This window comes from Phoenix dactylifera, unplaced genomic scaffold (assembly GCF_009389715.1).
Source record: "Phoenix dactylifera cultivar Barhee BC4 unplaced genomic scaffold, palm_55x_up_171113_PBpolish2nd_filt_p 000057F, whole genome shotgun sequence".
NCBI lineage: Eukaryota > Viridiplantae > Streptophyta > Magnoliopsida > Arecales > Arecaceae > Phoenix > Phoenix dactylifera.
The window spans coordinates 128610-150964 of NW_024067671.1; the positions used below are offsets into that span (position 1 = coordinate 128610).

A 22355-nucleotide genomic window follows, 5' to 3' on the forward strand; every position below is an offset into this window, starting at 1 on the left:
ATCCAACAATCCGACCTCGGGTCGGATATCTTCGGCTCCGCAGTCCGACCCCGAGTCGGTTGCCCCTTGATCCAGCAATCCGACCTCGGGTCGGCAATCTCTTGACAACAACAGACTGTTCTCCTGAGGCACGCCGCGGCCCCCTGCTCCACTACTCCCTGCAACGGCCGAATCCGGCGCTGCCCCACGATCCCCTGTAACAACCGTACGAAGCGGAGCTCCACTACGCCCTGCCATGGCCGTACCCGGCACTGCCCCACGACGCCCTGTAACGGCCATGTCAGTGGCAACCCCATCGTGCCACACGATGACCAATCCCCAGAAAAACCCCCCAGCCTGATATATATGGGGCTGGGGGGGGAAGGGGGAGGGTAAGCAAGATTCTCCATAGCATCATCTTACCTGCTACCTCTCCTTCTCCTTCGATTCCCTCTAACTTGATCGTCGGAGGGCCCCCACTACCCCAGTGGTGGTGCGAGGCTTGCTTGCAGGTTTCCCGGCGGAAGGTGGAGCGCAACCAAAGCGATTCAAAAGAAACCCCGTTCACACCGCTGTGCCAATCATTCTCGGTTTGGACCCCCAGCAACAGTAATAATGCAGAATCCTTGAGCAAGAAAATGAGTGATTTCAGCTTGAAGGACACCTCCACATAAGATACAATAAACATTCACATGCAAACAAGAGAGAGGATCTTCTTCAGCCAAAAGTTCACACATAAGAAATCTAGTTTGGCTTGAAGAACATATAATGAATAAGTAATTCTAGATATCTCTCTCATAAATTAGCTGAACAAAGTCAATAACTTTAAATCTTATTATGACATGATTAAAATCATTAATTGTTAATCTTTTGATATCATGTCCATATATGTATTAATTGACTTATGCTTTTGGAAATTGTTTCATGGTTTGCTCAAACTAAAATATTTCTATGGATATATCATAACCATGAAATACACAAGTATATGATTAAAACTTTGATTTAGAATGACTTGTGAGAAGCTACGAATTCTTGGGCATAATGAAAATGTTGTTTGCATAATATACCTCTATATGATACATTTGATTATTTCTTTATTCTGCTCTTTCATGTAAATTACTTGAGAATAACAAAATGAAAGAGAGATAAAGAAAAGAAAATGAACATTATTCAAGAGAAGTAAAGATCTAAGTAAAAGGCAAATACTTCAATCTTAAGGAAAAGCAAAACAAGCATAATATATTCGGCACATTTGGAAGGAATAAAATCCATAATTAATTACACTTAAACAGAGAGAATTTGAAGTAAACATTTTAACCTTTCTATATTGCTCATCATAGGGATGGTGCCAATGGGGAGGCTAGTGGTAGTACCCGGCACTATTTGACCCAACTATTCGGTGTAGGGCATATTAGGGACGGCACAAGAGGGAGGCTAGTGGTAGTACCTCGTGCCCCTTCCCAACTCCACCGGATAGGGAGCAAATAGAGTATAGAGCATAAGAAAGTAAAAATGAAAGACAAAGTTAATGAAATTATATAAGAAGAATCAAGTCAAATTTATTAATCACTTGAAAACACACTTTAAGGATGAAATCATTGCAAGATAATACTTAAACAGGGGGAGTTTATTTGAAAAGAATTGATTTTGATCCTTGATATGCTTGTTCTTATTATTTTAATGCATGACTTAACACATAATATATCTTGCATGTGGCATGATGTCTTGAATTATGGGTTCTCAATATTTTGTAATGCTTCATACTTGGACAATTTGATTGAATGTTTGAAATGCTACATAACATCTTTTGTTTGGTATTATTGAAAAGAAATTTTCAGATTTGTCGTTAACAATCATCGTTAAAACCTGAAAGTTGAATAAATTTGTAAAAAGGAGAAGAGAAGGATATCTCTATTTAGGCAAAATGAATTGAGTTGTTTTTATCCTTCAACTTGATTAACTTTGGTATATAATGTTCTAACTCATACCAAAACTCAACATAAATACAAATACTCTGAATATGCTCTTATATGTTTGAAATATGTGTTTTCAAACGTAATGATTTAAGATGAGCTACAATCTGGAAGATACATATCTCAAATTATGATTTTGAAAGCCTCAATTGAAAATCCTATGTAATTCAGAATCTGATTTTGTATAAAAGCTTAAACTCCATATGATTTCTAAATAAAATCTTAATGAAAGAAAAACAGAATTAATTTTGATGCCTTTGGTTGATTGCTCCGATACGCATCCGAAACATATCATTTCTTATCTTCAAAGTATACTAATATTGGCCTAAATGATGTGGCTTTCAATGATCTTGATTGCAAGTAAATATTTTTAAATATATGATTTTATTTTGATATTAAAAAATCTATTGGGCTTCATGTATACATTGCTGAAAAACTGTGATTAAGAAATTGAGTTCTATAAATATATATATTTCAATGATCATCTATATGTTTTTCTCTCCTACATTATTAAAGACAGAATAGAGTGAATGATCTTAAAGCAAGAAATATTTCAGCTCACTCGAATGATTCTAAAAGAAAGAAAATGTAAATGCCTTTGAAAGAAACTGAGCTTCAAATGAATCATTTTCTGATTAATATTTCTATACATTTTTCTCTAAGATTAGGAGAAAGCATAACTTGTTCTTAAAGGATTAGAAAGAGTGATTACTATAAATTTTGAATAATTCTAGATCACTCTACATTCTTGATATCATAAAGTTTCAGGTTTATTTACGTTTAACATTAAAATCTGAAATTCAACAAAAGAAAAGAATGATTAAAGAAGTATGCATCTTTTGAGGGGGAGCTTTAGATATCTTATCCTAAAGTTACTTCAATTTGAAGCATACCTTGATTTTTATGGATTGATTTTGATGAACCTCCTTATAATGCAATACTTGCTTTAATTATAAGTTTATGCCTTGAGAAGAGTTCTATAAAGGTTGTCTTATCTCATACCTTGAGTCTTATGAAAATAAGCTGAAACTTATGGAAAACATATTTTTGAGATTCACAATTTTATTGAACATTATCTTCAAACTCTAAACTGTTAAATGGAATAATCAATTGAGGGGGAGAAAGAAAATTTCAGAAGGAGAGGTATTATGGAACTTAATCGCATAAATCTATAACTAAAGGAGAGAGACAGAATACTAAATGAAAAGTGATCCTAATACTCTCCAATATGTATCATCTGAAATTTAAATCTGAAAATCTTTATGATACACCTTGAGGATTGTTATTTGGTTAATATTTCTTATGCATACATCATGAACCAAATTGCAAGTCAAACAGTTGATCTTAAGAGCCTCTAACTTAATGAAAAAGGGGGAGAATAACGTGTTGAATTTTTTTTTAGTATCTCTTAGAAAATCTATTTTGAAATTTACTAATGAGTCCAAATTGGCTTGCTCTTTAGAACTTAAATTGTGTGCCAATTCATATTTTTTTATGTATCAAATTGTGCTTATTTTCTAAAAGAACAAAAGAAAGTCTTTAAAAGAGCTCTGAGATGAATCATAAATTGCATGAATTCATATTTTGGTATTTGTGCCCCAATGCTCTTATTATCATAAAAGAACCTTGAAGTCATTAAGAATTAATGATCCAACATGATGATATGTCTTTCAAATATATAAGTTTTGATCTTTTACTCTGAAAATCAATTTAATTGCTCTCATGTTGATAAAATACTTAATAGATTGGGCAAAAGGTCTTAAATGAACAAGCTTTCATACTTATTAAAGAGAGGTTAGATTTCCACTCATGTGTTTCCTTGAATATCATTTGTGGTACTTCTTGTATTAACCTAAGGAAGATTCCACCTATACTTGATTAGAAAACTATCTGTGGTATCAAATTAGAAACTTCTTGAAATCACATTCGATGTATTCTGCTCTGAAATTATCTTAATTGGCTCTGATCTATGCTCATTAATCTGATTCTAATATTATTGCCTTGAGTTTTATGATTCATATCCTTGCAATAATTTGACATGCAAATCAGAGTACAATAAGGAAAAGAAATATTTGAGTATTCTTATCTTTGTGCTTAATGTTTCACTATCTTTTTGATGTTGTCAAAAAGGGGGAGAAATATCTAAGTATATGCTCATAATGCTTTGTGTTTTGCATTGAACACCAACTCAGCTTAAATTGAAATATGTTGATTGTGTTAAGCTGATTAAATCTAAAGCATTATCATGAAGTATGTTTTTAAATATATATGTTTTCTACTTCATGTAACTTAGCTATGTATTACTTCTAGAACACAATATATTTTATATTGCATATACTCCAAGTTTTGTCATCATCAAAAAGGGGGAGACTGATGACCCAAAGATTGATTTTGATGATCACAAAACCTTGAAGTATAAATACTAATGTTTGTGTTGCAAGGAGAAAGATATTTATTTTGCAAGGAACATAGCAAGTTGGAAAAACACAAGAAGGCCTCCAAAGCTCTCAAGAAAAGTTGGAAGAAAGCTACAATTTATTGGCCCAAGTCTCAAGTTCAAAGGATTCAAATTGGAGGAGCAAATTCAAAGAAAAATTCAAAAGAATAGTCTTCGAGTCGACTCCGATGCTTGTCGAGTCCACTCCAGAGTAGAACGAGTCGACTCCAGGGAGTAACAGACAGAAAGACAGAAAAGATATTTTGGACCCTGAGAGGCGAGTCGACTCCTAAAGAATTCGAGTCGACTCCAATAGCTGGCAAGTCAACTCCTAAGGAAAACAAGGCAAAAGTCAGAGAGCGATTTTCGACCCTGAGATTCGAGTCGACTCCTGTGGAACGCGAGTCGACTCCAATGGTTGGCAGGTCGACTCCAAAGAAAGCGAGAGTCGACTCTCAGTGGAACACAAGGAAAAAGTCAGAGAGCAGTTTTCGGACTCTGAGATCCGAGTCGACTCCCAGACAACTCGAGTCGACTCCAAGGCAGCGCTACACCAAAATGGCAGAAGGCTGTGTTTCGGAAACTGAGAGCCGAGTCGACTCCGGAACAGTTTGAGTCGACTCCAAGACCAGACAAGCCAAAAATGCAGAGGATCAGTTTTCGGGCTCTGAGAGCCGAGTCGACTCCAAGAGAATCCGAGTCGACTCGAGGAAGAAAATCAGAAAGTATGTCCTCTGAATTCATGGGATGAGCCGACTCCGAAGATGCCAAGTCAGCTCCAGATGTTGGCGAGTCGACTCCGGATTAAGACGAGTCGACTCCCAGTCGAGGATGCACAATAATTCAAATTTGGAACAGTGGCCGAGTCGTCTCCAGTAAAGCACGAGTCGACTCCTGCAACAGACGAGTCGACTCCGATCCCAACGGTAATATTGTCAGGAAGTGCAGACTGTGTCCAACGGCTCTATTTTTGTCTCTAACGGCTATATTCTTGTTTCCACGCCATCTAAAGCTATAAAAACAAGAAGAGAGCCAGGGGAGAAAAAAATGGAAGTGGGAGAGAACATTTAGGAAAGAGATCTCAAAGAAATTAAGGGAAATCTCCCACAAGCACAAAAGGGCCATTCAAAGTGAAATAGAGAGAAGAAGAGCATCCAAGTGAATCCCAAAGCTTACATCCGTGTGCTGCCTCGGTGATCCTCTACTTCGTGCCAAAATAGAAGAGGGTCAAGTAAAGAAGAAGCCGAGCTCCTTCATCTTCAAAACTCGTTTGTGGGCTTCTCTTTACTCTATTTGGTTATACTGTTCTACTTGCTTGTTTAAGAAGCTTTGATTTGTTTTAAACCTTTGTTTTAATATCTTGTAACTTGATTCAATCAAGGGATTGAATCAAGGGGTTAAGGTTTGTTGGTGAGCCAAAGGGAAAACCAACGGTGTTAGGTTGGTTGGTGAGCCGAGGGTAAAACCAACGTGTAAGGGTTCGATTGTGATCCCGGAAAAACAATCGGGGTGGTTCTAGTCGGTGAGCCTGGAAAAACCGACCGAGTTCGTTGTGCGCTCGTAAAACAACAAGTTGGGTTGTGAGCTTGTAAAACAACCGGCTGTAATATGTAGGATTATAGTGGAATTCCCAAGAGGTCTTGGGGAGTGGATGTAGGTGCTGGGGTGCACCGAACCACTATATGTTTATTGTGTTTGTAATGCTTCTTGTCATTGTCTAACTTACACAATTACTCACTTAGATAAATTGCTTGCTTAACTATTATCCGCGAATTCTTTAGTTGCAAGCATATTCAATCAAGTCACATTCTATACATCAAACAGTTGCTAAGTTTAACTTTCACTGTGCATCTATACAACTTAGCATAATTAATCAAAACTTTTAGAAATAGGTTAAAGGTTTTAAAAGACCCAATTCACCCCCCCCTCTTGGGTTGTATCTACTGGGCAACAATTATAGATAAGGGGGGAAAAAGAACAAATGATTTAACGTCATGTGTTTCTAACATGTAGGAAGGAGAGTAGCAACCCTATTCCATTCTTGCTTTTCCTTCTCATATTCATCATCTGCTACATGCCAATATGCCATGCTGTAATATCTCTGCCTCTCACTTGGAGCCACTTTGCTCCCTCCTCGCCATCTACAGCCTATTGACTTGTTTTTCCCTGCGATCTACAGCATGAATATCGCATGCCTTTTCTACCTTCCTTAGCCCTCATGCTTGTTCTTGTTGCATAGGTTTTAGTAGTCCCATCCTTCCTATTTCAAGAGATCTTTCGAACACGGTTCTTGTTCTCCAAGGGTTTGACTAGTTTTAGTCCATTGGTGTGAACTGGTTGATTTCTCACCGTTTTTTGGTAATTACTTTTGATTGTTGTGAGGAATTTATATGTATATATTCATGTATTTAGCTATGTGAAATCCTGAAAAACTGTATGAAATTTCTATATTTTGCATATCAAACATCAATAATGTCGTATTGAGAAAATATCTATATCTCACTACAAGAAAAAGGGGCTTTGGCGACGCTTTTTGAGGCTTTTACCGACGTTTATAAGCGTCGGTAATTTTCTTCCCGACGCTTTTCAAAGCATCACCAAAGCGTCGGCTATGTCGGGGTGGAAAAAAAATTGCTGACGTGTTTGAAAAGCGTCGCTAAAGGTTATTTTTAGCGACGCTTTTAAGCGTCGCTAAAATCCGTCAAGCAGTTAAATTAGCGACGCTTTAAAGCGTCATCATAAATTTTTTTAAAGAAAAAAAAATATATAAAAATACCCAAGAAAACCGCCGCCGAAGCCATCGCCGTGGCCGCCGTCGCCTCCTCATGATCCCCGCCATCTCCGCCTCCGCCGCATCCGCCGCCAACGCGGGGGCGGGCGATCTGGATGCTTCTCGAATGGAAACGACGAGCTTGGCGAGATCTTTCTGGATTCTTTTATGGGACTGGACGGAGGACGCGACCCGGGCCTCGTCGCGCCACCGGATGGCGGTCTGGAGCTCAGACTGGGTTTCTTTGAGGGAGATGAGGACGGATCGGAAGGAGCCGTAGGCGTCGGCGAAGCGGAGGAAGTCGTCGAGGAGGCGGGCGGTCCAGGGGGTGGAGGAGCGGCGACAGAGGGTGTCCTGGGCCTGGGGGAGCTGGTGGAGGTCGTCGAGGGAGGCATGGAGGAGCTCGATCCGGGCGGGCACAGATCCAGTCCGGAGAGCTGGACTCCGGCTCCGGGCAAGACTGCCAGGACCGGAGGGCGCGGATCGAGATCGCGATCTCTAGAGAGAGAGAGAGAGGCGATGGATACCTTGGCGGGGGAGAAGGAGAAGGGATCGGGGGCCTAGTGGCCTGAGAAGGCATGAAGCCGACGCCGGAGAAGAGGGAAGAAGCTCCATCGAACTCCATCGATGCCGGAGAAGAGGGATCGGGGACCTGGGTGGCCGCTCTCTCTCTCTCTCTCTCTCTCTCTCTCTCGCTTCTTGGAAGGGATCTGATTGAGAATCGGGAGGGGGTTAGAGATTTGTAAGGGAGGGGGTTTGAGGGATCGGGAGGGGGGAGGGGATTTGTAGAGAGGAGGGGGGAGGGGGCGAGCGGCGGAGAGAGAAGGGGAGGGGGGCAGCTAGATGGGTTAGGGATCAGGAGGAATTTGCAGTGAGGAGAGGGGAGGGGGGATAATGGCCTCCGACGACGCTTTCTAAAGCGTCGTTGGGAAGAGAAAAAATAAAAAAAAAGGGAGATGGCTTTGGGATTTTTGCTTCCGCCGACGCTTAAAAGCGTCGGCCCAATTTACGGGTTGCGACGACGCTTATAAGCGTTGGCGGAACCTTTCGCGACGCTTATAAGCGTCGCCGGAAGCCAGACTTACTGACGCTCTTTAAAAGCGTCGGCAAATTTTGGCGCTCAGCAAAAATTACCGAAGCTTCTACTTAGCGTCGGCAGACAAAAGTCGGAAAAGGTAGTTTTTCCTGTAGTGTCTCATTGTACGGTTAATTTACTTCTCCTTGAGTCTTGAGCTTCAAGACTTGGTGAGAACCTGGAGACGAAAGGTTGATTGAATATCGCATCAAGACAGTGTTTTTAGGTTCTCAGAGAACCAAACACAGTAAAATAGCTCAGGTAGAATATTCAGAGAGACGTCAAGAAGAAAACCAAGATATATTTTAGCATTTCTAACCTCCTGTTATAATCAGAAAAATTGCAAGCAGGATATAGCATTGTTGGGACGGTTTTGTGAGATCTATCTCTGCAATGTCAAATTATTGAAGTAGAAAGAATTCAATAGAAAGCCCACGTCGTCTTTATTTTATAACCCAGCAAATGGCATATCTCTTGCTTACACATGCATGCATGCATGCACCCAGACAGCTTGCTAAAACTTCGTTATTAGAATCCAAAAGAAATTTCTTCAAAAGTAGAGGGGTGGTGCACATACCTTGACTCAGGCAGAGAGATCCAACTCCAATATCGAGGTTCGTCACCCCATATAATTCTCATGCTTCTTGGACATATCATGTAGCATTTACCTCCAGTTGATCTCTCCAATTGAAAGCACTGCTATCCCACGAGAATTGAAAAAATAAAAGAAAAGCAAGAAAAAAAATCAATCTACTCACATAAGGAAACTATCAATATCACACTTCTAGTTTCTTGAAGCTAGGGAAAGTGCACAATAAGCTAATATTAGTAGACAGAGCCAGCGTGGTGCTCAAAGATTTATTTGATTCTTTCTACATAATATGATCCAATAATCTAAAAATTGCAAAATTTTCTGCTATCTTTCAAAAAGAGAGAGGGAGGAATGACTATGTCAAAAGAAAACAAAATGATACAAAAATTATCCTTGTAATCAATTAAAAAAAATTGGCAGTGCGACATTTAGGATGTACATAATGTCTGCTTGTAATAAATAGTAAAATTAGATATCTATCAATCTATCTACATATATCAAACAAATTGGAGAGAGAAAGTTTACTCCTCCCAAAAAATAGGAAAAATGAAAGAAAGATCATAGAAAAATCATGGCCCTCCCTAAGCGCCACAACATACCTCTCCTGCTCCTCCTACTTAAACTGAAATTTTTAAATAAACACTATTCTTAATTATTTGATATAAACAAAAGAATAAGTGCCTCTTCCACTTCTCGATGTAGTATCTTCCAAATACAAAGAGTCACCTTCCTTTCTTTCAGCAAACCATTTCTCCCTTTTTTATAAGAAATAATATGCGCAATGGATATGCCATAATTGAACCAAAAATTATATGAAAAAATATTCTAATCAGATGCTACTACATGGCATTAGAGAAAAACCCCGCAGTTTCTGAATTAAAAAAAAAAAAAAAAAACAGAAAGGAAGGAAGGAAGAAACGCAGGAGAGAAGGGATCATTCCGCTTGAACTCACCAGCCTGCCGCCATCGACGAGAATGGAGTCGCAGAGGCGGAAATAGAGTTCCCTCTTCGAAGAGTACTCGACCGGTTCAACGGCCCGGGACAGGATCGACTGGTAATCGGACGGCAGGAACCGCTCCCACACAGCGTCGGAACTCGCCGCGGAGCGGAAGGCGGCCGAGACGAGCGCCGCCCGGCACGAATCACGAGGAGTCGTGAGGGAGAGCACGTGCGAGATGCAGTCCTCCGGCACCCCGCCGCCTTCGGACTCCTCTCCTCGCCCCGCCATTGATTGCTGTTAGGCTTTCAGAGGGAACAAGCTTCAGTTTTTAGGGGAAGGAATGGAGAAGGAGAGGCCTTGAGACTACCGATCATTGACTCCGACAAAGACTCAAGGCACTGGCCGTCTCTGTCCCAACGCGGTGCTCATTCGACACGGCACGGAGGATTGACTTCAGAGGGAACAAGCTTCATAGGGAAGGAATGGAGGAGGAGAGGCTAGAGACTCCAGATGATAGACTTCGACAAAGGGAATGATGTGATGCAGGGGAGTTGGTGGCGGGCTCAGGCTCGAGTTGGCTACTTGCAGAAAAATCATAGTTGCTCCTGCCGACTGCTGAATGGCCAAGATCAATCTCGGATATCCCGTCTTATCCACCGCCATTGTCATACTCTTGTACTGCATCCGACCGAAACAATTTTATAAAATATCTACAAAATTTTAAAAAATGTTATTTTATATTTTTCAATATATCTTAAAAATATAATATCAAAATACAAACAAATTAAAAATTATTTAGAAATGCTGGAAGTAATAGAGTAATTATCTAGTGATTGTTTGGTTTAGTAATAGCAATAACTATTTGAAACTAAAGAAATGTTAAGCAATTATTTATAACACAACTAATTTATTAAATTATTTTATATAGTAATTTGTTAAGATTAGTTACAATATATAAGAATTTAATTAGTAAGTATGTTAGTTATGTCAATTAATTTTTGATCCAAGTTCAATCTGGCCACTCTCTACTCTCTCTTTAAATGAAAAAAAAGTGAGAATCCTGCCACATTAGCGTTGGATTTGAGTTGAGTTGTTCAGCTTGACTCAAATGCATGGGTCAAGAGAAAACTAGAGAAAGTTATAGAATATCTTTTTTGAGAAATATATTAAAAGTACTAATATTTTAATAAAGTTTGGAATGAGAGGGAGAGAGAAGGTGGGGAGGGTGAAAAAGAAAAAGAGGAGGAAAAAAAATAAAAATAAAGAAAGAAAAATAAAACACCCAGCCTACAGTACACTCCACTCCAAACTTTAGCCTCTTAAGAGGCTTCAGCCATCAACTCCCTGCTACGAGTCCCCCATCTTCATCTAGCTCAGATCGTCGCCACCATGGCGCAAGCTGGCTCGAGTAGTCGGCAACTTCTCCTCTTCTTCTCCAGCACTCGCTAAGTCCGAAACTCAGAGAAGCAGGATCACTGTGTGGATGTGCTTTTGGCTCTACTCCCGTCTGAGCTGGTTCGCTCAATGGAGATGTAATTTGTTTAGAAAGGAAAATGGCCAAACCTAGTATTTCCCGTAGAACAACAATGTATATTATCCATTTTTTACTGACTCATGGTAAAGCCTGACTTGGTCAACCCCATCATTATAGCTCAATTATGATGTGGCTTACGAGTGGAGTGCGAGGAAGCCACCAACCTTGTCAAAGGGGGCACTTTAAGAAGGCGGCACAAGCTGGTTTTGCCGGAGGATGTGGATGCTCCTTCACTCAAATTGGAGCCTAATTTTAGGTCATCAAACAACTGATGCCAAGAATATTTTAGTCTTAAAATAATTAAATGATCATATGACGGGTTGTCGACACTACTCTGTTACTCTAAATGAATAATAGGATTGCATTGGTATGGTTGTTGGAGTCTTAACTAGCTTTATTTTCTAAATTTTATATGTTTTAAAAACATTAAAACTCTTATCTCCTTCGACGCTTATTTTAGAAGAGTTGTGACTCTTTTAGAAGAATGTTGGTTTTAATTTCTGTAGGAATGCGATGTTTCAGGCATCTTCAGCGACTCTATTTTTTGAGAGTTTCTTTTTCAAACAGAGTTCTTCCACTCTTCAAATTTTGTTTCTTTTTCTTTTTATCTTTTTTGGGGGCATAGGAGTCGATTGGGTCAAACCACCTAGGGATCGTGCTTGTTAGAGAAGGATCGGGTTGAGCCGGGTCGTTGTACCTTGGGGATAAAATCGCCGCAAATCTGCACGTAAGGGGTGAATCACATTTTTAGGACGGTATATGTCATACGCCTCGATTCAGGCAAAGAGTTTTCAATCTTCTGAATTTATTTTATTGAATTTATTTTTATAAAACAATGATATAGCAATTTTTAGGCAAAAGTTTTTCAACAGCGGTAACCTAATGGATCCAATTAAACATTTTTAAAGCCGAAGAGATATGAGTGCAATTTGATCAAAGTAGACAGGGTGTTTGAATAATTTGTTTATATATTTAAACCTCTACAGTCTACACTCTTGTATTTCTGGTATCTTAATGCGCAAACCTGGAGGGTCCTGCTTTTGGATTCACTACGTCAAAATTCCATGAGTAACTAAAAAGCTCCATATTATCATGTTGAAGATCAATATAACAGTTAAAGCCAGTATTTTCCTCCTTTGGATATGGACAAAAGTTGAAGCCATCGGATTATTTACATTCAAATTTATTCAAAACTCCAACATGTAGATTGTCCATAAGACCACCATAAAGAGTTTTGGTAGCTGCTAACATGATACAGCACGCATCTAATTATCTAAAGCAACAGCAAACAGTTTTTTCAAGGTATGAAGCAGTAGAAAACAATAGCAACAGCATCCAATTAAGTCAAATTTTGGGCCTTACTTCGAGGCCCTGGATGATGAGCCCACTCTTCCAATGCAATGCATTCACCTCCGCCAAACTCATTTCCACATCACCGTCATCCCCCTCATCATTGTAGAACTCCCCCAGCTCGATCTCCATCCACCCATCATCCCTCAAGGGTTGTTGCCGTTGCTGCTGGCGCTGCTGGGCTTCCTCTTGGTGGTGGTCGTTGCCGTCGTCGTCATCATCATCATCACCATCATCATCATCACTGTCCTCATCATCTTGCAAACAGATATCGGTCTCCAAGGCATAATCTCCTAGCTTCACTGATGCCAACTGGCGAGGGGGGCCAAGTCCATATGACCTAGAGGCCAATTTGAAGACGAGATAAGCAGCATAGGTTGTTTTAGGAGAGAGTAGTCGACAGTCAATCTTGCCGCTCATAAACAACCAACAAACAGCTAGAAGCTCAGCCACTTCTGCGAACCTGGGGCCAAGCAAAGCAAACTTCCACGTTGAATAAGGTATTGCGATGATAATATGAACCACATCCAGTAGTATTTGAGGCAATTCAAACATCAAACTATGTTATATTTTGGAAAAACCATGCTGAAAAAGGAAGCATTACCAGTTCCAGGAGCGGCCCAATGTATTTGGGGGCCTAAGGCCGTTTTGTCTTTGAGGCCTTCCCTACAGTGGGCCGGCCTAAGGCGAATTCACAAGGACCTTTTTTTTCCATTTTGTCTTTGAGGCATTTCCTGCGGTGGGCCTTCTTTGGGCCGGGGCCTTAGGCGACCGCCTCAGTTGCCTAAGGGTTGGCCGGCCCTGACCAGTTCAAGTGAGCAAGTTGCTACTTGTTCAAGGCATCTATTGGAGGGCAAAAAAATGAAAGGATATAGAAAAATTATGATAGGAATCTTTATACTTTTAAATTGCTGGTAAAAAAAAACTCGACTAAAGCCCCGTTTAAAATATGTAAATTCGGATCCCTGGATCAATTAACTCATCAAGTCACTCAGCAACTTAGTCAGCTTCATCCAAAGCTTGAGCTAAAAGAGTTTAGTTGTGGTTTGGTTCCATCAGTTGTAAACTTAGAAGAAGAGGAGAGAGAGTTGTAGAGGGGAGGAACGAGGGACGTAGAGAGAAAAGAATATATTCTTTTATTCATTTACAAACAGTGTCATAGCCCGTTTTTATAGTTGAAGGTGGCTATGTACAGCTCATATACAACTCACGTAGACAGCTCATATATAGCTTATATACAGCTAACATCCTCTCTCAAACTCAAGATGGTAGTGAAGAAGCCAACTTGAGTTTGTTAACCAAATCACGATAACACCCCAATAGGTGGGCCTTCATAAAAATGTCAGCAAGCTGATTCGCAGAAGTAACATGTATCAACCGAAGAGTGCCTTGTTTGATATGATGTCGAATGAAGTGACAATTTATCTTAATATGCTTCGTTCGCTTATGAAACACATTATTATGAGCAATCTGCATGGCACTCATATTATCACAATGAAGAGAGAAACTGTTGGTTAAAAGAACACCCATGTCATGCAGTAGCCATCGAAGCCATAAGAACTCAAAGATAGTATCTGCCAGTGCATGATCCTCAGCCTCTGTACGAGAGCGAGAGACAACTGTCTGCTTCTTGCTTTTCTAAGAGATAAGAGAAGAACCAAGCAAGAAACAATAGCCAGTAGTAGAGTGACGATCTGTAGGGTCGCCAGCCCCAATCAGCATCGAAATAGGCTTGAATATCCAAAGTGAAGTGGGCTAAGAAACAAAGGTCATAGAATAATGTATCCGTAACGTACCGAAGGATATATAGGACTGCTACATAGTGTGTAGAGTGTAGTGTATGCATAAACTGACTAACCAGGATGATTGCATAAGAAATATCAGGATGTTTAGTGGTCAAATAGATGAGACTACTAACCAACTGCCGATACAAAGTCGCATCTATCAATAGTTCATCATCAGTAGGAAGAAGCTTAACATTCATTTTCAGAGGATTATCTACAGTCTTGCTATCTGTCAACCTAGTACAAGACAATAACTTGAAAGCATACTTAGCCTGAAAAAGATAGTAGCTATCTGAGCTGGATGTCACCTCAAATCAGGAAAGTAGCTGAGAGATCCTAAATTCTTCATCTCAAACTGATGTTCAAGAAACTGCTAAAGTGCATGATCTCTGAGACTCATCTCTAGTAGTAACCATATCATCCACATATAGCAAGAAAAGAACAACACCAGCCTCAGATCGGCGAAGAAATAGTGCAGAATCATATGCACTATGAGTGAAACCTTGTTGAGTCAAGATTGAGTTGAACTTGAAAAATCAAGCTCGAGGAGACTGCTTAAGGCCATAGAGCGCCTTACGAAGACGATAGATCTTTCCAGACGGATGAGCAAAATCTGAAGGAGGCTGTGGATATACTTCCTCAGTTAAATCACCATTGAGAAAAGAGTTCTTAACATCTATCTGATACATCTTCCATGGCTTAACAGCTGCAACTAGAAGTAAAGAACGAAAAGTGGTAAGACGTGCTATTGGAGCAAAAGTTTTTTTATAGTCAATATCGTACTCCCATGTGAATTCTCGAGCCACAAGACGAGTTTTGTAGCATTCTACTGAACCGTCAGCATGAGTCTTGATCTTATACACCCACTTGCATCCTATTGCAACATTTTCAGAAGGCAAGTCAGTTAGATCCCATGTATGAGTATCATGAAGGACTTGGAGTTCATCAGACATGGCCTTCTAGCAAAGATGATTAGAACTGGCCTTGCGATAATTGCGAGGCTCATAGAGGATTACAAGAGCACAAAAATAGTGCTAATCACTAAGATGAGGCCAAAGAAGGCCTAAACTAACATCTGAGGGCTACCACTGCTCTCTGCTGCCACTTGTCGCTTTTACTCCCTCGAAAGCGAACCCTAGAAACCTGCTCCCGGCACCGACTTTCTCCCATTTTCGAAACGGAAGCCTTGATCTTTATCTGGCTAAAGCTCGAGTGTAAAGTCACCCCTTCTCAGATGGAAAAGAATCTCTCTCTGCCTCGCTTCCCGACCGAAACTTGGCAAGGGTCCTCTAGGCTTACCAAAAGTAGAGTACCAAAAAGACAACGTCATCGCAGAGATCTCAGAATTCCTCCCAAGACTCCACTGATTTCAAACTCAGACCTCATGGTTCTTCGATTCTAGAACAATTAGCCACTAGAATCACCCAAATGATGCTAGGAACTCGACCTTTTCATCTCCAAATTCCCTCATTTCCCTCTCAAAACACCAAATCTCTAGGTTTCCTATCAAGAGATTCGGCATCACCTCACCAAACCTTGTGAATTCCCACATATATGGAATCTCCTGAATCCAGCAACCAGAACGCCGACAAATGCCAAATAACGGTCGCAAAAAACAAGAAAAACCATGGGATTTCCCTCGACCCCCACTCAACCACCAAATTCCCCCTCCAGCAACTTTCCAACCTCGAATATGCTTCAAACCAGCTCAAATCCCGCAAAATCATCCAAAAACCTCAAAAAACTATCATTTTTGACAACACCAACCTCCTTGTCCGACGCTTTCTCACCACACCCCCCTCTAATCCGGTCGAAAATTGAAACCCTCGCACAAAGACTAAAGACCTTGAAGACTTCTCGATCCAATAGTCGATCTTGACATAAAGAGAAAAGAAGAGAGAGAGGAGAGAAGGAATCACATAAAGGAGAGAGGAGAGATAAGAAGGATGTATTCTTTTATTCACTTACAAACAATGCCATAGCCCACCTTTTATAATTGAAGGTGGCTATGTACAGCTCATATACAGCTCATGTATAGAGCTCATATATAACTAAAAATGCTACTCATATACAGCTAAGGCACTCTTCATTCGGCATCATATCAAGCAAGACACTCTTTAGTTGATACATGTTGTTTCTGTGGATTAGTTTGCTGACATTTTTATGAAGGCCCATCGACTGGGACGTCATCGTGATTTGGTTAGCAAACTTAAGTTAGCATCTTCGTTGCCATCTTGAGTTTGAGGAAGGATGTTAGCTGTATATGAGCTGTATTGTTAGCTGTATTAATGAGTTGTACATAGGCCACCTTCAAAAAACCCCGCCACCCCTACGAGAAGGAGCGGCTATGGGGCAAAAGCCGCGGGGAAGAAGTCAGCCGATGAGAAGAAGCCGGCTTCGGCCGTGAAATTTCAACCAGAGAAGAAGGCCGGTGGGAAGGCCAAGCTGCCGCTAAGAAGTCTGCTCCACCGACTCCACAACCGGCAAGTTCGCCAGCATCACCGGCACCAGTTTCATATAATTTCAAATCAATAATCTTAGCCATTAATCTCCAAAATTCGAAGTATATATCATAAAGTTCGTTACTCCATGTCTACTCCTATGTTCAGACTTTTTTTTTTCCTTACTCTCACTCTCTCTTGCAGTTTTTGTTATAGATAAGGAAGGCAAACAAAACAATGATTTAACATCATGTGTTTCTAGCATGTAGAAAAGGGAACAGAAATGCTATTCCATTCTACCTTTCTTTTCTTTCTCATATTCATCATCTACTACATGCCATGCTATAATGTCCCAGCTTGTCACTTGGTGCTAGTTGCATGCTAGTGGATGAACTAAATGCTCATACCTCTACCTTTAATTCTACCTTGAGCAAGCCAATCCCCTAGAGCTATGAGTTTGCCCCCGTCCATGCCATCTACAGCCTATTGACTTGTTTCTCCCTGCGCCACTATGGCATGAATATCACAAGCCTTTTCTGCCAAGAGATCTTTTCAGCATGGTTCTTGTCTCTAAGGGTTTGACTAGTTTTAGTCCATTTGTGTGAGATTAGAATGTTGCAACCAATAACATTCTAAATGTTAACTTGTTGGTTTCTCACCCTTTTTCGGTAATTACTTTTGATTGTTGTGTATTTGTATGTATCTATGCATGTATTTAGCTAAGTGAAATCATGAAAATCCGCATGAAATTTTTATGTTTTGCATATCAAACGTAAATGATATTGTACTGAGAAAATTTCAACATTTCTTTGTACAGTTAATTAAGCTCTCATCAAGTCTTAAGCTTCAAGACTTGGTGGGAAGTTGGAGTCAAAAAGCTGATTGAAAATCGCATCAAGACGGTGTGTTTAGGTTCTCAGCAAACCAAACACACTAAAATAGCTCACAAAAAAGTAGAATATTTAGAGAGAGGTCAAGAAGAAAATAAAGCTATAGTTTAGCTGTTCTAACCTCTTATTATACTCAGCAAAATGTAAACAGGATATAGCATTAGACAGTGATCGGTTTTGTGGCTATGCAATATCAAGATCGATCTCGAACTTCTTCTCTACAGTGTCAAAGAATGGAAGTACAAAACTGACAAGAAAAAGCCCACCTCGTCATTATTTTAGAACCTAGCAAATGGTATATGTCTTGCTTACCCATGCAAAGCACGCATGCACCCAAACAACTTGCTAAAATTTCATTATTACAATCTAAAAGAAATTTCTTCAAAAATAGAGGGATTGTGCAAATACCTTGACTCAGGCAGAGAAATCCATCTCCAATACTGTGGTGTGTTACTCCATGTAATATTCATGCTTCTTGGAGATATCATGTAGCATTTACGTCCAGTTGATCTCTCCAATCCAAAGCTCTGCTACCCCGAAAGTATTGATAAAAAAGAAGAAAAGCAAAAAAAATAAAAAATAAAAAAAATTTATACACATAAGAAAACCATCAATATCATACTCCTAGTTTCTTGAAGCAAGGGAAAGTGCACAAAAAGCCAATATTAGTAGACATAGCCAGAGTAGTGCACAGGTATTTATTTAATTCTTTCTAAAAGCTATATGGAATATGCTGCAATAATCCATAAATTGCAAAATTTTCTGCAATTTTTCAAAAAAAAAAAACAGAAATCGTTATGTAAAAAGAGAACAAAACAATAAAAGCACACTCCTTGCAATAAATTAAGAAAAATTGGCAGATGTGACATTCAGGATCTACATGATGTCTATTTGTAACAAAAATTATAATCCGTTGTATATCAATATTTCTATATATATCAAACAGATAGTTTCTCTCTCCTCTCAAAAATTAGAAGAAGAAAAAATGAAACAAAGATCATAGAAAAATCATGGCCTCCTTTAAGTAATACATCATACCTCTCCTGCTATCTCTATTCTACTCAACTGAAATGTCTAAATAAACACTTTCTTAATTACTTGATATAAACAGAAGGAACAAGTGCTTGTTTCACTTCTCACTTAAGTATCTTCCAGGTTTGAAGGGTTACTTTCTTTTTGTTAGCCAAACACTTCTCTCATTTTTAAGGAATAGTATGCTCAATAAATATGCCATATTCGAACCAAAATTTGCATAAAAAATATTCTAATCAGATGCTACTACATGACATTTGAACATAATTTTAGGAGCATAAGTAATCGAGAATCATGCTTTTTGAACATTTTTGCTAATTTCTATAATTTTCCAAGGGAAATACAAATCATCATGCCGATCATATTCTACTCCACAAATGTCATGTTTTAAAATAAAAGATTTGTTGCATGAATTTCCTTCTAAAAATTTAAATTTACTTGAATACTCTCTTAAAATTTATATTTATTTCCGTATCCTCATAAAATACTATTTTTGCACAAATGCCCCTAATATAACGGTTCTTCTAACACCATTAATAAAAACCATATTTATTTTAATTAAAATAAAATAAAAATTTAAAATTACTTTTTTTTTCTCCATCGCGATCGCCTTATAAATATTTTTTGTACATCTACCCATTAAAGGTATTTTAGTCATTTTAATTTAAAATCGTTAATTTTTTAACAGTATTAGATGTATGCAAATATAAGGATTAAAAAAGAGTAGAATAGTAAAACAAATATTTTACAAGGATATATATTTAAATATCAATTTTGGAAAAAAAATTCATGCAAAATTCAATATTTAAGAGGGTTTTTATGCAAAAAGTTCTAAAATAAATTCAAATAAGATTTTTTGCATAAATACCCTTTTTAAAATTCAAATTTGTGTGAATATCCTCTTAAAATTTATATTTATTTTTGTACCCTCATAAAATACTGTTTTTATACAAATGCTTCTAATGTAACGGTTCTTTTAACACCGTTAACAAAAATAACATTTATTTTAATTAAAACTATTTTTTTTTTTTTGAAATTTTGAAAGAGATGTGGTGACAACGAGCGTCATCGCTCCTTTGATGACAAGTTAGGCGTCGTCCACGTCTAGGCCGTTTTGCCACAGGAGCAAAATTGCTTTGTTGAACAAAAGAAATAATCGAAAGGGTAACACCATAATTAAAGGGTAACACTATAATTAGGCAAAAATATATATTTTTTCCAATTCTGCAGAAGAAGACAAAACAAATTCATATTTTTTTTTAATATTTTCTGTTGTAACTATATGACTTCACATAGTGATACGACTTTCGGAATCATACTGTGACATAACTCACCATCGTGCCGCCATCGACGAGAATAGAGTCGCAGAGTCGGAAATAGAGTTCCTTCTTCGACGAGTACTTGACCGGATCAACGGCCCGCGACAGGATCGACTCGTAATCGGACGGGAGGAACCGCTCCCACAGAGCATCAGAGTTCGCCGCGGAGCGGAAGGCGGCCGAGACGAGGGCCGACCTGCACGAATCAGGAGGCGTCGTGAGGGAGAGCACGTGCGAGATGCAGCCCTCCGGCAACTTGCCGATGGGTCCGCCGCCTTCGGACTCCTCTCGTCGCTTCGCCATCTATTGCTATTTGGCTTTTGGAGGGAACAAGCTTCAGTTTATAGGGGGAAGGAAGGAATGGAGGAGGAGAGGCCTTGGGTAGAGGCTAGAGACTCCGCATGATTGACTTGGGTGGAGTCTTCGACGAAGACTCGAGGAACTCGGGTTCATCCCACGCGGCACGAAGGGATTGATGTGATGCAGGGAGTTGGTGGCGAGCTCAGGCTCGACTTGGCCACTTGCAGAAGAATCCCAAGTAAAGAGTTCGTGAAGAATAGCGGAAAAGAGTGAGGAATCTCCCGTTGGAACTTGGGACGGTGGGTGGGGAAACGCGTAATTGTCATTTTAAACCCATGAAAAGTGGGGAGGGGGTGGACTGACTTTAAAAGTCTCTAGAACGTTTTCTTTGCGATTGGATCCCGAACTCACGCTGATTTTTATAAGTTGAAGTCTGCCGGAACCTAAGTTGACTTCCAATCCCCGTACAACATTAGGCCATGCCAGGCCAAGTGGGCCAGGCCGGATTTGCTTAGAATTTTATTTGTTGAACAGATATGCTTTCTTGTGAAAGTTGCCTCCTTCGAAGCACATGTTCCTGAAAGTTTCATCTAGAAGAGCCGCATGCCTGCATCTTATCTTTTAAGTTGTCTCTTTTTTTTTTTTTTTAATTTTATTGGTTGCACCCATATTCTATCCTCCCAAAAAAAGATAGAGAGAGAGAGAGAAAGGGGTAACTCCTGTATGAATGGCCACAATAAAAGAGTTTCATTACTATCATTATCATTTGGAGTGTCCACTTAAATCGGTATTGATTCCTTGAAATGGAGTCAAGAACACTCATTTTCCATTTTTCATCTTTTAGGAAACCTATCTTTTCTTTGGGAATCAGACGAGTTTACTGCTCCACAGTCGGCATAGGCACCAGAAGCTACGGCAAGCATTGGCTTTCATACATCATACATGTGGCTGAACTTCATAGCAACAGGAACTAGAAGGATTAGTGACGCTACAGAAGCTCCAAATATACGATGGGAAATTGAATATGTCGCACTAAGTTGTGGCTTCTTCAGAGGCAGATGAGGCGACAATGGACGGTTTGAAACTTTTGTGGACTCATAAATGACCCGGCTTGCATGGAGGCCTCGGCTTCCAATGGGAGAAACCTTTGGCTGGGATGCCCCCGACAGGAGAGAGGAACCATAAGGGAATCTAGTAACAGTTTTGTAGCTCCTAATTTGCTCAAAGCTTGGTAGTGGCCTGTGAAATCCAGCCCCGCCACGGCATCCTGAACTGGTGCAAGTAAGAAGCCCTGAAAAAGGTTGATCTAAAGGATCTCACCAACGGCCTATAATGTAGTCATCTGGAAAAGATACAAGCCTCTTATGGCCTCTGATCCACAAAATCTACCAGTTTAAATTCAAGTGTAGGTTGCTTTTTGGCACATGTAAACAAGATCCAATCATGTTATGTGAGGGAATCAAGTCCTCTAAAGAAACTTAAAATTTTTTTTTCCAGCCTTTCATTTTTCAGAAGATAAATATTCTTTTATCATCAAAAAATAGAAACCGTTCTCCTACCACGAAGTGCAAAACGAGCATTTGTCATAAGCTTGCATGCTCCTGCAGTAATCTAACTAACAATTAGTTTCTATGCGCTCCAGTAATAAATTTTCAGGTTGGATAACTCTCCTATATCAGGTGTAACTGTGAGATAAAATCTCATATAATGGTCCCAGAAACTTGCAGATTGTATTCATCATAACGGTTCCATACATGGTGAAGCACTCATGTCTTTTAATTCAAATTTTGAAACCAATTATATAGATTATGTCACGTAAGCCTCTTCAGCAGTTTGCTTTTCTCAACAAGCATGAAGCATCATAGGGTGATCCTCAAGCTTTACAATGGAGATGAGTACAGAACCAAGGTTTTATGTATATGACTCATATTTTAACAT

The 22355-nt window shown here is 39.5% G+C and overlaps 2 protein-coding genes across 4 annotated transcripts in view; both read right to left on the bottom strand.

Moving 5' to 3' along the window:
- The window catches only part of LOC103717149 (F-box protein PP2-B10-like), a 35558-nt gene extending 25159 nt beyond the window's left edge, over positions 1 to 10399 (bottom strand). The window contains exons 1-3 of one of the 3 annotated variants that reach the window (XM_039116124.1): positions 10135 to 10399; positions 9780 to 10061; positions 8812 to 8933 (exon numbers count right to left, since the gene is read on the bottom strand). In XM_039116124.1, coding sequence (XP_038972052.1) covers positions 8812 to 8933; positions 9780 to 10055 — 398 coding nt within the window. In that variant the 5' untranslated portion in view covers positions 10056 to 10061; positions 10135 to 10399. Of the gene's footprint in view, positions 1 to 8811; positions 8934 to 9779 lie in introns of all 3 variants that reach the window. The other 2 variants (XM_039116123.1, XM_026808459.2) reach the window with 2 other exon arrangements.
- Positions 10400 to 12396: 1997 nt separating this feature from the next.
- LOC103717148 (F-box protein PP2-B11-like) lies at positions 12397 to 20510 on the bottom strand. The gene is made up of 3 exons (XM_008805429.4): positions 20133 to 20510; positions 18175 to 18293; positions 12397 to 13114 (listed from the first exon to the last, which is right to left on the bottom strand). The coding sequence occupies exons 1-3, from the start codon at positions 20418 to 20420 to the stop codon at positions 12646 to 12648; spliced, it is 876 nt and encodes a 291-aa protein (XP_008803651.1). The 5' UTR covers positions 20421 to 20510; the 3' UTR covers positions 12397 to 12645.
- Positions 20511 to 22355: the final 1845 nt, after the last annotated feature.

Coding starts and splice junctions, on each gene's coding strand:
- LOC103717148 (XM_008805429.4), bottom strand. CDS start 20,420: ATGGCGAAGCGACGAGAGGAGTCCGAAGGCGGCGGACCCATCGGCAAG. Junction 18,294..20,132: donor TCGTCGATGGCGGCACGATG/GTGAGTTATGTC, acceptor TCGGGGTAGCAG/AGCTTTGGATTGGAGAGATC. Junction 13,115..18,174: donor ATTTCTCTGCCTGAGTCAAG/GTATTTGCACAA, acceptor GCTTGGCCCCAG/GTTCGCAGAAGTGGCTGAGC.